At 42.6% G+C, this 13,172-nt stretch overlaps 2 protein-coding genes across 3 annotated transcripts in view; one reads left to right on the top strand and one right to left on the bottom strand.

The window, feature by feature from the left end:
- The window catches only part of COMMD6 (COMM domain containing 6), a 5,550-nt gene extending 5,446 nt beyond the window's left edge, over positions 1–104 (bottom strand). Inside the window, exon 1 of the mRNA XM_027894276.1 lies at positions 56–104. Within this exon, the coding sequence (XP_027750077.1) occupies positions 56–104 (49 nt within the window). The remainder of the gene's footprint in view (positions 1–55) is intronic.
- A 4,302-nt stretch (positions 105–4,406) lies between these two features.
- Positions 4,407–13,172, top strand: part of UCHL3 (ubiquitin C-terminal hydrolase L3) — a 43,558-nt gene continuing 34,792 nt past the window's right edge. The window contains exons 1-3 of one of the 2 annotated variants that reach the window (XM_027894274.1): positions 4,407–4,541; positions 4,758–4,769; positions 12,066–12,194. In XM_027894274.1, coding sequence (XP_027750075.1) covers positions 4,500–4,541; positions 4,758–4,769; positions 12,066–12,194 — 183 coding nt within the window. In that variant the 5' untranslated portion in view covers positions 4,407–4,499. Of the gene's footprint in view, positions 4,542–4,757; positions 4,770–10,670; positions 10,722–12,065; positions 12,195–13,172 lie in introns of those variants that run through there. The other variant, XM_027894275.1, reaches the window with a different exon arrangement.

The following is a 13,172-nucleotide window of genomic DNA, read 5'->3' as shown; positions in this document are numbered from 1 at the left end:
GCCCTTTATCCCCTCACACTCCCGGTCCCTCCCGCCGGGTCCCCCCTGCCCTCACCGAGCGCCCCCAGCGCCCGCAACACCGCCCGCGCGCCACCGGCCGCCATGGCTCGCGCCGCGCACCCGCCCCGGCCCCGCCCCCGCCGCGCAGCGCCCGCCTCCCTGATTGGCTCCCAGCGCCTCCAGAGCGAGGCCGGGCCAGCGGCACCGCCCCCCATTGGCTGCGGCGCGGGGAGCACGCGCCGTTCCCGCCCCTAGGGCGCGGGAAATGTGGATGACCGTCCGCGGTGGGATTGGGGAAGGCTAGCTGGTGTCACTCTTGATAGGCGCGAGAAGTTTGACGAGTTGGGTTTCTTGACAGGGCTTTCTTGGAGCTCGTTGTCACAGGCGCAGGTACGCAAATCGTAGAATCGCAGAATGTCAGGGGGTTGGAAGGGACCTTAAAGACCATCTATTCTCAACCCCACTGCCAAGGCCGGGGCACCTCTTACTAGACCATATTGCTCAGAGCCCCATCCAGCCTGCCCTTGAACACGGACAAGGACGGGGGATCTACAACATCCCTGCACAGCCTGTGCCGGTGTCTTACCACCCTCACAGTAAAGAATTCCTTCCTAATATCTAAACCTACTCTCTTTCCAATTTGTACCCCTTACTCCTTGTTCTATCACTGCACCACCAGCAGTTCCTGACGAAGAGTCCCTCTCTGGCTTCCCTGTAGGCCCCCTTCAGATACTGGAGGGGATCTATGAGGTCTCCACACAACGTTCTCTTCTCCAGGCTGAACAGCCCCAGCTTTCTCAGTCTGTCTTCGTAGGACAGGCGATGCCCTGTTCTATGTGCAGGCAGCACTTACAGTGTATTGAACTTTGTGCAAAATGACCATACTTTGTTCAGGTGGATTGTGGAATCATCCTGTACATATGCAAAAAAACTGTACAGTTTATGGGTGAGTTGTGTAGGTAAACAGCAGCATCTTCAGCTTTATGGGGAAAGACACCTTTTATAAACTAGAATCATATTCAATAAGATCATACTGATCTAATTAACTTTGTGCTGCAGCTGGAGTACTGAGGCAACACTGATCCTTCACCAGTCTCACTTTTAAAAATAATATTTTTAAACTTCTCTAGTAATCAGTTTTAGTTTTAACTTTATATTTATACAGTAATGCTAAAATCTCCGTAGATCTAATCTGAGACTGTGAGAGTAGTAAAACCAATACACAGTATTGCTGACTAGTTTAAAATTACATATTTTCAATTAATGTTAATGAAAGAATCTAGAGTATATTTCAGGAAAAGAGAATTATGGAACATAATATGTGTTTATGAGCTTTATACATTTATGGCTTGTCTGGTCTTGGCCTCTCCCTTCTAAAGTGTCTAGTTAAGTGTGCAAATGATTTTTAATAGTGTGTGTTCTTATGACCTCGTGGTTGTCAAAACACTAGTGATGTATGCACCACCGAGATCTGTCTCTGATACCAAGGACATGACTTAACAATCTCTTTGTTCTTAAATTACATAACTGTATTACATACTTTGTTATCGAGAGAACTTCACATGTATTATTTTACATTACAATTTCATTAAGTCTCTCCGTAGTGCCTTTAGCACTATGACTAATATTCATTATGGTACTTTTCTTTCTTTTTCCAAGATGTAGAGATGGATGTGAAGTTTAATATCTTGGTGGTTTGGTAATTACAAATTCATTTGCTGAAATTTGAAGTTATTTTTGGGTTATTTTCATCAACATGTAAACATGCTTTTAATTCTTTGAATTTGGAACAGAAGGTGTTGAAGTATGCAGTGATTTCAGCTTGTGTGCCCATCCACAGAATTTAACTGCATGTTTAGAAAATTCTGCCTTTTGGAAGTGTGTTCTATGAAGGTTTTCATGGCAGAGAACAGAGATGCAGGCTATGATGGTGACCTGAGAGTACGGGCTCATCTTTTAGCTAGAGGACTAAGAACTTCCTCTGAGGAGACACTTAGTATAGAAACTAGAAGACAAATGTCATGAGCTACAAGTAGACTGGATAGAGAGATGCTACAGTATTGTTGGTAGGCCAAACCAGAAGCTTCAAGCATAGGCACGTAGCATCACCATAGTTCTGCCGAGTAATTACAGGGGGTAAAGTAAAATAAAACAAAAACACCATTAGGTCATTTCTTCAATTAGTAACCTTAAAATTTACAGAAGGTGGTGCAATTTGTATCAAAACTCTCTAAAGAACTACACCAAGTTCTTCAAAAAGCTCTTCAGTCAGACAGGAGGAAGTGCGTCTGTGAACTGGCTTCCTCCAGTGCCTGGGCCTTCACCTTTGGGTTATCACCAACACCCTGCCCTTCTGGCCTCCTGGCACTTGGGTGCTCCCAGGTACCACAGTACCTAGAGACACCATCTGTTCCTCATGCTGCACTCCTTCCTTGTCTCACAGCACTCTGATTAGCCGGTGAACTGGCACAGTTCCCAGCTTTCCTGCACCCTCTCCGCTCACCCCAGATGTAAATGCATGCTCAGGCACCTGCTTCCTGCTGCCCCAGGTCTTTGTGCTCACAGGCCAGGCAGGCCGGGAGGCCCAGCTCACGGGCTTCTACAAAAACCTTGTCCAAATGTCTGCCTCTGGAAGTGCAAGGCCCTGTAAAAGTGCTGCAAGGGACACACAGGTCAGCTTCAGTCTGTAGAGGGTGCTGAACAGCAGCAGTCGGGGAGGGCTGGGGCCGAGAAATCACAGAATCAGTTGGATTGGAAAAGACCTCTGAGATCATCAAATCCAACCTACGACCAAACACCACCATGTAAACTAGACCATGGCAGTAAGTGCCCCATCCAGTCTTTCCTTAAACACCTCCAGGGATGGTAACTCCACCACCACTCATTCCAATGTCTAATCACAGCTTCTCTAAAGAAATTCCTCCTAATGTCCAACCTAAACCTACCCTAGTGCGGCTTAAGACTATGTCCTCTTGTCCTGTCACTGTCTGGGAGAAGAGAGTGAACCCCACCTTGCTCTGTTCAGGCAGTTGTAGAGATCAGTAAGGTCCCTCCTCTTCTTCAGGTTAAACACCCCAGCTCCATCAGCCACTCCTCACAGGACTTGTGCTCGACTCCCTTCACCAGCTTCATTGCCTTTCTTTGGACCTGCTCCAGCATCTTAACATCTTTCCTAAATTAGGGGGCCCAGAACTGAACACAGTACCTGGGGTGCAACCTCACAAGTGCCATAATGTGTTCCTTCATTTTTAGCCTTTCTGAATTAATTTGAAAGAAAGCATCTGGTACGCATCTGGTATGTGTACATATATAAAATGTAATTACACTGTATATGCTATGTATCTATTACAATATGCTTCATCGTATCCAAAAGGCCAAGAAATGCTACATTTATGGTCCTGAGATGGAATATATGAGGGGATTTGCAGCTTTAGAAGAGAAATGCCATCTTTAATAGGGTTTAACACATCTTAACAGTAATTTTCAGCAGGTCATATGGGGTCCTCAGGGCCTAGGTCCTTGCTGCTACACACACTGAAGTCTTCTCAGGTGAGGGGAAGAGGGGCAGGCACTGATCTCTTCTCTCTGGCAACCAGTGACAGGACCCGAGGGAATAGCCTGAAGCTGTGCCAGGGGAGAGGCAGGTAAGACATTAGAAAATGGTTCTTCACCCAGAGGGTGGTTGGGCAGTGGAATAGGCTCCCCAGGGAAGTGGTCACAGCACACAACACTCTCCGGCACATGGTGTGACTCTTGGGGTGTCCTGTGCAGGGCCAGGAGTTGAACTGGATGATCCCTGTGGGCTCCTTCCAACTCAGGACATTCTGTGATGTAGGAGAAGCTCACTGCGACTGCCGCTCCCTCTGAATCCCTTTGTCCCACCTCGCCCCGCGTCCTGCCCCGTTCCCAACGGGTGTGTTTCCCTGCGCGCTGCCCGTGCCGCCGTTCCGTTCAGCTGCTGGAGGCCGTTTCGGAGGAGCCGGGCTGTCGAAGCGCTTGGCTGCCGCTCCTCACTCACCCTTGGTTCCCGGCGGGATCGGCTCCAGCTGCGGCGGGATCGGCTCCAGCTGCGGCGGGAGCGGCCCCGACACGCCCCAGCGCCGAGCGGCCACGGTGGGAGCGCCCCCTGGCGGCTGCCGCGGGACCCGGCGGCGGGGAGGGGGAGGCACCACCCCTTGCCCCGCTGGGAGAATCCATTGCCGGGGGGGAGCTGAAACGGTGCGGAGTGGAAGATCTGCCGGGCATCACCGCCCGGAGCACTCGAGGGACGGACGGCGGTCACCGCCGGACGCGCCGCCTCGGCCGCCGCTGCGGTGCGGCGCGGAGGTGCGGACAGGCTCTGGAAGGTTGTCTCCTCCTCGGCCCGCCCTCCCCTCTTCCCCCCCGAGCGGCGCGGTGGCGCGGCCCCGGGTCAGGCTGAGGCGCGGCGGTGCGAGGCGCTGTCAGAGGCGCGCTGTGAGTCTGGCCCAGCCCGTACCCGGAGCGCCACTGCTGCTGCCATGGAGCCCCACCGCTGGCTGCCCCTGGAGGCCAACCCTGACGTGAGTGCCCGGCACGGGCTGTGGGAGGGCTGCCCACCCGGCAGCCAGCCTGCTGGGCGAGGATAACGGAGGGCGGGAGGATGGCGGAGGGCAGAGGTCTCGGGGCCGCGCCGGGCTCAGCATCGCCGCCTTAGGGATGTCCGGGAACGGGAGGGGTCTTAGCCCGCGGATCCGACCGGGATCTTAACGCGCTTTTGTTTTCTGCTTTCTTTTCAGGTCACGAATCAGGTAAGGAGCTTTTATCGGAAGTAACCTTTAGTCTCTCTGCAGCTTTGGGCCCGTCTCGTCTCGTTTTCGCGTATTAAAGGCTTCTCCAGGGAGAGTGCCCCCTTCCTCACTTAACGCGTGTCCGCACTCAGTCGTCTCATGTTGGACCGTACTGGAACTTCTCACCTAAAGATACTACATGAAAAAAAAAAAAAAAAAAAGCCAACAGTAAATAGAGAATAGTTATGACCTGGCTATTAACGTAATAAAATATGTTTCCAGGTGGGTCTCAATTCATTAAGTAATGATTAAATGATTATTATATATTAATATTTAATGTACCAGCGATGGACACGTACGTGATGGTTTTGTTCTCTTGTAAGGACCTGCTTGCATCACTGTGTCACAGTCTCATTCTTCTTTGGCCGACCATAAGAAATAATGTCACTTTACCATTTGCACTTTGCTGCTTCTGCGTGACCATATTAGCATGATTTATTGTTGCTGTTTTTGTCAGAGTGGTAGAACCCACACTAGAGAAAAGGAGCTTGTTCTAGTGCAGAAAACAGTGCCCATGGTAAATAAACTCTGGCTGAAAGGAAATCACACATAGTGCAGGCCTGCATCATGTTCTCAGTGATAATTTTGAGCATCTTTAACAAGCCTTAGAGGTCCAGATGTTGATTTTAGCAGGTCTCATAACATTAAAAATGGTGTTTAAGCCAAAAGGCTCTGATGCTTCCAGAAGTAAGATTACATTCTTAACACTATATTGTTGAAATATTTTGGAAACTCGGAATTTTTGTGTGTGAAGAATGTCTTGTTTGTCTTTTTTCATTGTTGTTGTGGCTGCTTTAATGTGCAAACTGCATCTGCAGGAGAGTAAAGGGTTATTTGATGCTGGGTGGTTTTGTACTTTATAGTTTCCTAGGGCAAATAGTTTTACAATTCTTACAGTATTGCTGTTATTTGTTTTTTGTTTGTTTTTTTTTTTTCATTTTGAAAATCAGAGACTAAATTCCAGTTTGGAAGAAAACAAGTGTGAATGAATCACTAGTAGAATTCCGAATTCTCTAACTTCTTTTGACTTTCGAAGTACTGAGATGAGCTCATCATGGTACAAATTAAGTAAAGTAGAAATTGACTGGTGTTTAATCTGATATATCTTATATCAATGTTAAACTTCTAAGTGTATTTAAAATCCATCTCTCTTGTTCATTGGCTCTGCATTGGTGATGGATATCTGTCACTTGTGGATGAATATGGATTGTAGGAATTTGCGCTCTGCAAGTAATTACTTGTTAATATTTCTGTGTAGAAAAGGCCACTTGAGACCAGTTAGACTTCTTGAGCAGTCTTAACTGAGCAGGAGTTGTTATTATCTAGACTAACATGTGGCTATTTAAAAAAAAAAAAAAAAAAAAAAAAAAAAAAAAAAAAAAAAAAAAAAAAAAAAAAAAAAAAAAAAAAAAAAAAAAAAAAAAAAAAAAAAAAAGGTGTTTAATATGAATACACCTTGCATTATTAGTCATCGTTCCTTTTAATCTCATCAGTACAGTGATGAACTGTGTAACAACAGGGCTGTTAGTCACAAGTTACTCATGTCCTGCTTATGTTGAAACCAATAATAATAGTAATTCAAGATTCAAATGAAGTTGCAAACCCATTTTTAGAAAATCCTGTTGAGTTAAGGGATGTCTGCAAGGACAGACATGTTTTGCAGTACTTTGTACTGTGCTCCATAAAATATTGCAGAAGTCTTCAGGATTAAAGAAACAGTGGTGTGCTTCTACAAACTGAAATATACATGCTAGGTGTGGTAGTGAACTCTTAAAAATTTCAATGGCCTGTAAAATGCATGGATTCTTAAGTTTTGGGTTGTAGTTAAAACTCTCATTACAATTTAACAAATGCTTAGGATGTTTTGATTATTGTGCCAATCATTTTATTCCCTTTTTTAATAGTAACTAGATGTGTACTAAATGCAGATTCAGTTGCTTTTAGTATATTCTTATCATCCTGTGTGCTCTCTAGTTTTGAAATATAAGTTGTAAATTTGAGAATTTCAGCCTTTGTGGTAGAAATTCAGGCAATAATTGAGAAAAATTGGTATTTCTCAGTTATAGGGTATGTGAAATCGTTCAAAAATATCTCAGAAGTTTTTCTGTATCTGAAAGTGTTCATATAATAATGCAAGTCTAGGAATTTCCAAGTCCTTAGTGTATATAGAACATCTCTGTGCCTATGTGCTAGAATTATTTAAAGCTTCAAAAGCGGGCTAGGGAGGGTAAACAGGAATATTCTTTCTTAAAGATTTCCAGTGGCAGTGACTCACTCAGAATACCACAGCTGTGTATCTGTAGTGGTGTTTTTAAGCAAGAATGTACCACAGTTAAATGTGCCACACAGTGGTAATTGTAATGAGCGAAATCAGTCGTTAAATGTACCATACTGTGCTAATGTAATTGTCACAGTACTTGTTTTTTCTCTCCTTCACTTCTGCAGTCTGACAGAATGAATTGTTGTCCACCTCTGACACAGATTGAGTTGATGATTCAGCATTTACAAAGCTCCACTTTGTGTACAGTGGTGACAGGGAACGGTTTCTTCTCTTTGACCTTCATCTGGGGGGCCTGCTGCCCTTCTTCCTGAATTTCTTATGAGTTTTTCCCCACTAATGGGAGAGAGAAGGCAAGAAAATCATGTCTATCTGCCCATTGTTTACCACATGATGCTTGTCTGTGTATCTTGTTCTCAATTTCTTCTACTACCCAAAGAATACAAACCAGACTGCATGCAAATTTTTGAGTGAAAAGATCAGAACACAAGCTGATTGTTCTTCATCATGATTTTGCTTCAGTCTGGCTTGCAACCCACAGTTGATTGCCCAGCAAGTGTAAATAAGCAAAACAATAGTATTGAGTGTCCCTGGTGGTGCAGTGGCTAAACCGCAGCGTTGTCAACGCTGAGATCTGGGTTCGATTCCCGGTTAGGACACTCCCCGGGCAGATGAAGCTCGCTAGCCCTGTAAGGCAATCCATCTACGTCCTGAGGACCTCGCTGCCACCGTCCAAGCGTGCTTGGCCCCGGCAGATGAACCTCAGGATTAAAGGGTGGGCTCAGTTCCGCGCACACTGTGTCTCACCTAAAAAAATCCAATGCGCAGGCTGGAAGGTGTAAAAACCTTCCCTGGTTCTTCGTTCGCGAAGAGACTGGCCATTATTTAGTATTGATGGATCTCTTTCTTGATCTCCTACCTTTTCCCATTCTCTCTTCTCTTTCTTCATCTCACCTATTCTAAGAAATTTCCTTACTTCCTGGATAAGGTATCATTTCAACTCCTGCCTTCATTATATCTGGATAAGGATAGAGTAATTGACTGTATCTGATCAGTGTTCAAGCAGTGGCTTTAGGTAGCTCCAAGGTAATTAAACTGTTGAGAGTTGGCTGTGGCTTGGGTTTCTCTTGCCCCATAAGGCCGGAACTTCCTGGTTCTTAATTACCTTTCAGCATTGTTTTCAGGCTTTTGATCCTACTTTTTGGATTGTTTTTTTGTTTTGTTTTGATTGTTGTTTGGTTTCGGTTTTTGGGGTTTTTTTTTGTTTGTTTGGGTTTTTTTGGGGGGAGTTGGTGTTGTTTTGTTTTGTTTTTTTTAAGCTATTTAAGTATTGAGAGGCAGCTACATAAAGAGATTTATTTTAGCCCATGACCACCCTTGGACAGCTGTGACTTTAAAGTTACAGGGCAATCTCAAAACACAGAACAAATGGCAGAAACTGGATGCAGCCACTCTTCGGCCGTTTATAGAACACATATCTTCAGGGTGTTAGGCAAATAGAGAGATTGATTAAGTATTAATTATCTTGGAAACAGTATCTTCCTAAAAGGTCTTTCCATTTTCTGAACTCTGAAACACTATCCCACAAGCTTTCCCAAAGGAAAGCTGTACTGATCAAAATAACTGAAAAGGCAGTGCACACGATTCCTGAAGTGTGTTGGGAACCAGTACTCGTGGATGAGCTACTGCACTGGAGTGCAAGGATGTCAGATGTGGAGAAACACAGGTGTCCTTCTGAAAATGCTTAGCTAAACTTTTTTTTTTTTTAAGGTGAGGGAGTAGAGTTTAACTCTTTTGTGGTAAGCAGAAGGAAAACATTGGAGATAGCATGCATGCTTGGAAAGCAGCCTGTTATTATAGCTGTAGCCTCAGAAAGTGGAAAACTAGGACTCTGTGTGTGTCCTTCTTTAAAGACAACACCTCAGAAAGCCTTCCACAGAACCAGCAAAGGGGGAGTGAAACAGGTCTCTTAAATATAACATGGTATCCTCTTTTGAACCAGCGGCTCAGTAACTGCATCTCAGGACTCCGCTGGAAGCATTCTAAAGCTCTTGTTTGCTGGGATGGTTTTGAAAGAAGCCTGGGTCAGCTGGTTAGTCCAGTTTTGTGCATGCTTTGCACTGCTGCTTCTGGGATGCCCAGGGCCAATATATACGGCTTTGCCTGGGCATACTGAGCATTAAGTTTTCAAACTGCTCTATGGATTTATTAAAAATACATACCTCTCATTGGGAAGAACAGGAACACTAACTGTAAGTCAGTGCTGCTCTTTTAGACACCCTAAAAGACTCAAAGTCTTCAGTAGAATTCCTTAGTATTTAGACTGTGACTTTCTTGAAGTATTTGCAGATGCTGTCCAAATTTAATTGCACTTGAATTTCAAGGTCCTATTTTGTTTCAGTTTTTGTTCTCACTTTGTTTTCATACAAAGTAGAAAAGCACGTTGCTATTTCAGACAATATTTAAATTGTACATTTACTACTTCAGAAGTTTTCTGTTAAAGTAAATTGCACCCTTACGTTGTCTTACCGCACTTGTCCTTCCCATGTCTCCATCAGCCCCACAGATCAAATCTTCCTGCTGTCTCTGTAATTAAATTAAATAAATCTAACCTAAACCTAACAGTAACCTAACTAACCTAACCTAAACAGAATAGTGTATTAAAGATAACTACTCTGTGTTTCTTGCAGTGCTTAACATCTAGCAGGTTAAGGTAGTGGTACCAGCAATTAAAGCAGTGTACCACATGCTGCATAGGGAACATGTCTGAATGTTCTTACTGTAATGTTTTTGCTATTAACATTTAGACATGCAGATTTACAGCTTGTTATCATTTAGAATAGAATGATGTAGTCTGGAAGGGACCTTTGGAGTTCTTCAGACCAACCGTGCTCTGTCCAAAACAGATTCTCAGAAGACTGTCAAGTTCTGAATTTCTCAAAAGACAGGGACTCCACAGCCTCCTGGGCAGTCTGTGCTACTGTTTTGCCTTGTTTGTTATTTGTAAAATTTAAATGCCTTCCTTATCAAGTTCGAATTTGCCTGTGTTTTAACCTGTCTTTTGTCATTGTTTTACTCTGTGGTGCTGAGATGATTCTGGCTCCATCTTCTCTGCGCTCTCCCTTAGCTATTTAAAAACAGCAATAATCAGGTGAGAAAGATGGGCCTTCTGGAATACAGTGGGAAATGAGAAATTTATAGAAAGTGCAGATAAGGGGTGCAGGGGTGTGTGTAAAGTAATTTCAAAGGTGGCTTTTTGATAATGGTTAGCTGGACCAGCGAAAAGACAGGAAATATTTTTCAGAAAGGTATTTTAAAACAACAAGAAAAGAGACAACCAAAAATATGATAACAATCAGTAAAAGAAAGTTCTGAAACAGTTAATACTAGATACGGATGTGTGAGGGGGTTGTGGTGGTGGTATTCCTGATCTCCTGTAAGACTTCTGTAATACAGCCAAATTTTTTTCTTTTTTTTCCTAAGGTAAATGCTCAAAGACCTATAAGTCAAGAATAGTCAGCAATGTGATAAGCAGTGTCTGTGAAAGAGAATCTGGTACTCTCTTGTGCAGATCTGGAGAAATATAAGGCTGCTATTTTATGTTATGTTTAGTTCATAGTATCAGTTAAGAGAAGGTAAGCAGCTGAAAGTGAGTGAGCCCTTGAAGTACCCTAACTGTTCCTTAGAGTAGAATAAAATTGCTTGGGTAGTCACTGAGTAATTGGAACACAAAGCAGCACAGGTCTCTCCCTGTAAGTGACACTGTCTAAAAACCATACAGATAGCTGCCTGTTGTCCTTTAACAGGAAATGGTTTTGTCAGTGGGGAAGGGGTACTTTACCTCCTTTTGCCTTACTAAGTCCTTTTTTTACCAAAATCTTTGTCCAGCCTAGGAAAGAGCCAGAAAATGACTGAGAGAGGGAAAAATATAGAAGTTAAATGTAGGCATTAGTGTAACTTATTAAAATTGAAGCTGTTGCTTGTGACATTTATCTTTCTGGCCTTCCTGTGTCATATCTAATACTGATTTTTGTCCCGCTAAAGAACTTTACCTGGTTCCCAACAACTTGGTTTGATTCCTAGAAAATTTCTTCGCCCTGTCCTTGCTAAATACAGTCTTGCCTTGTTTTTACCCTAGTTGCCAAAGATTACGTACCTGACTGTCATTGGCTGAACTCCATCTTTTTCTTTGCGTGTATCCATGTTAAAAATTAGTTCCATATGTTTGTTTAAAGGATCTTTCCCGTCCTGCCATCTGTTGCTCAAATGTTACCCAAATGTCAGTCTCTTACACAGGGGCTTATGCTGTACAGTTTTTAACATCTACTTAATTTTTTGAAGGATATTTTAATTTTTTTTTTTCCCCAAGCCTGAACAAAACCCTCTTGATACACAGAGGGATATCTTCTTTGCCCGTTTTGGGTCTCCTTAGTATTTTATTTTTGTTTTATGGTTCTGCAATAAAGTTATGTAGACTGATTGTGTGTCAAGATCACTGCTTGTCAGGCTGAGCCTGTGCTCTTGCTGTTCTCTGTAGTGCTGACCACTGTTTCTTGTTATCACTCTCATTGCATACTAGAAGTTACAGTTTCTTAGATTGTAAAGTTTCCAGGCAGTATTGTAACAGGAGTAATAGAAGGTGCCCTATATTTGTGGAGTTCTGATTATGTTAAATATTTCATTCAGGAGTTTGTAATGCTTTAATTCTTAAGTAAATAGTGCTGGGAGTGTTTCCGCTTCCCTTTCATAAAGACTATTAAATTACATAAAACATGGGGATTTTGTCTGTCTTTGTTAGCACTATGATTTCCTCAACCTTATTTCTTAAAACTTGAATCATATTTATTCTCCATAAAATTTGGAAAGTATGACTTGTTGCAATGTATTTCACATTGTAAATAACTCTGTTATGCTTCTGAAAAGATAGTATATGAATGTATTAATTAATTTTTTTTATTATTATTATTTTTATTTTCTAGTTCCTCAAACAGTTGGGTATACATCCTGACTGGCAATTTGTAGATGTTTACGGTATGGAACCAGAGCTGCTTAGCATGGTGCCAAGACCTGTATGCGCAGTGCTACTTCTCTTTCCAATAACAGAAAAGGTAAATGTTTATTTAATAACCAGTTAATTGCTTTTGCTGTAAATGAAATGAGAATTCTGTTTGAATCTTGTACTTTGGTGCCATAATAGAACCAAGGTGAGACTGAAGCCTTATTCAAGAGACTTCTTAATTAAAAATAACACAACGAAATGCTTCCTTCAGAACCTTCTTTTGATAACTTGCAAGTATATTACTGATTTCTTTTCAAATCGGAATGAGAAAAGCTAATGTAGAAGCACAGAGAAATATCTCACATTTTTCTTTTACAGACAATTTAAGGCTTTTTGTTTTTAAAATGCACTGTGAAGTGGCTCAATTCTGCTATTTTTAGCAGAAAGCTACAATTGCAAAGGCAAAATAAAAAGTAGAGTGGAAGACTGTATCAAGTGCAACTCCTTTTTGAGTTTTTGTCCTGTTGCACTGACCAAACTTCAATCCACTTTCAGTTCTGTCATCAGTATTGATATGGCTTTTGCTTCCTGGACAGATGGGGTGTATTTCTAAGTTGAAAGACAATTTCCACCCCTCCTTTCTCTATATTAGACTTAGGAACACTTGTTTTGGTCAAACATTCAAGTTTGGTTATTTTGTGTCATCATATGCATCCACATAGTATTATTCATAGTGATCTTTCAATTTATAATAATCTTATGTGACTGTGATAAGGTCAGCCGAAAAGCTTGAAGTGAATCTGCCCAAACTTCATTCTTTTAATATGTCTCTCAAAAAGAACATGTAGTTTATAAGGACAAACCACTTAGCTATTAAAGCTTAATTTCTACAACAAAATATATTTAAATACAGAGAAGAGTGATGGGTCGATTTTTTTACAAATTAGGCCCTGTAAACCTCTGCATTCTCAGTTTCTCCAAAACAGCTATGCAGACAGTCCGTTTCAAGCTTTATTTCAGCCACCTTGATAGTTTTGAACTTAAGCAAGCTCTTCATTCCCCTGTCTTCAGGAAATGTCCTTTCTGT

The sequence above is a fragment of the Empidonax traillii genome, unplaced genomic scaffold, assembly GCF_003031625.1.
Source record: "Empidonax traillii isolate 1590-97213 ecotype Southwest subspecies unplaced genomic scaffold, ASM303162v1 scaffold423:size1405600, whole genome shotgun sequence".
In the NCBI taxonomy this organism is placed as follows: Eukaryota; Metazoa; Chordata; class Aves; order Passeriformes; family Tyrannidae; genus Empidonax; species Empidonax traillii.
This window is presented reverse-complemented; position numbering and strand designations above follow the sequence as displayed.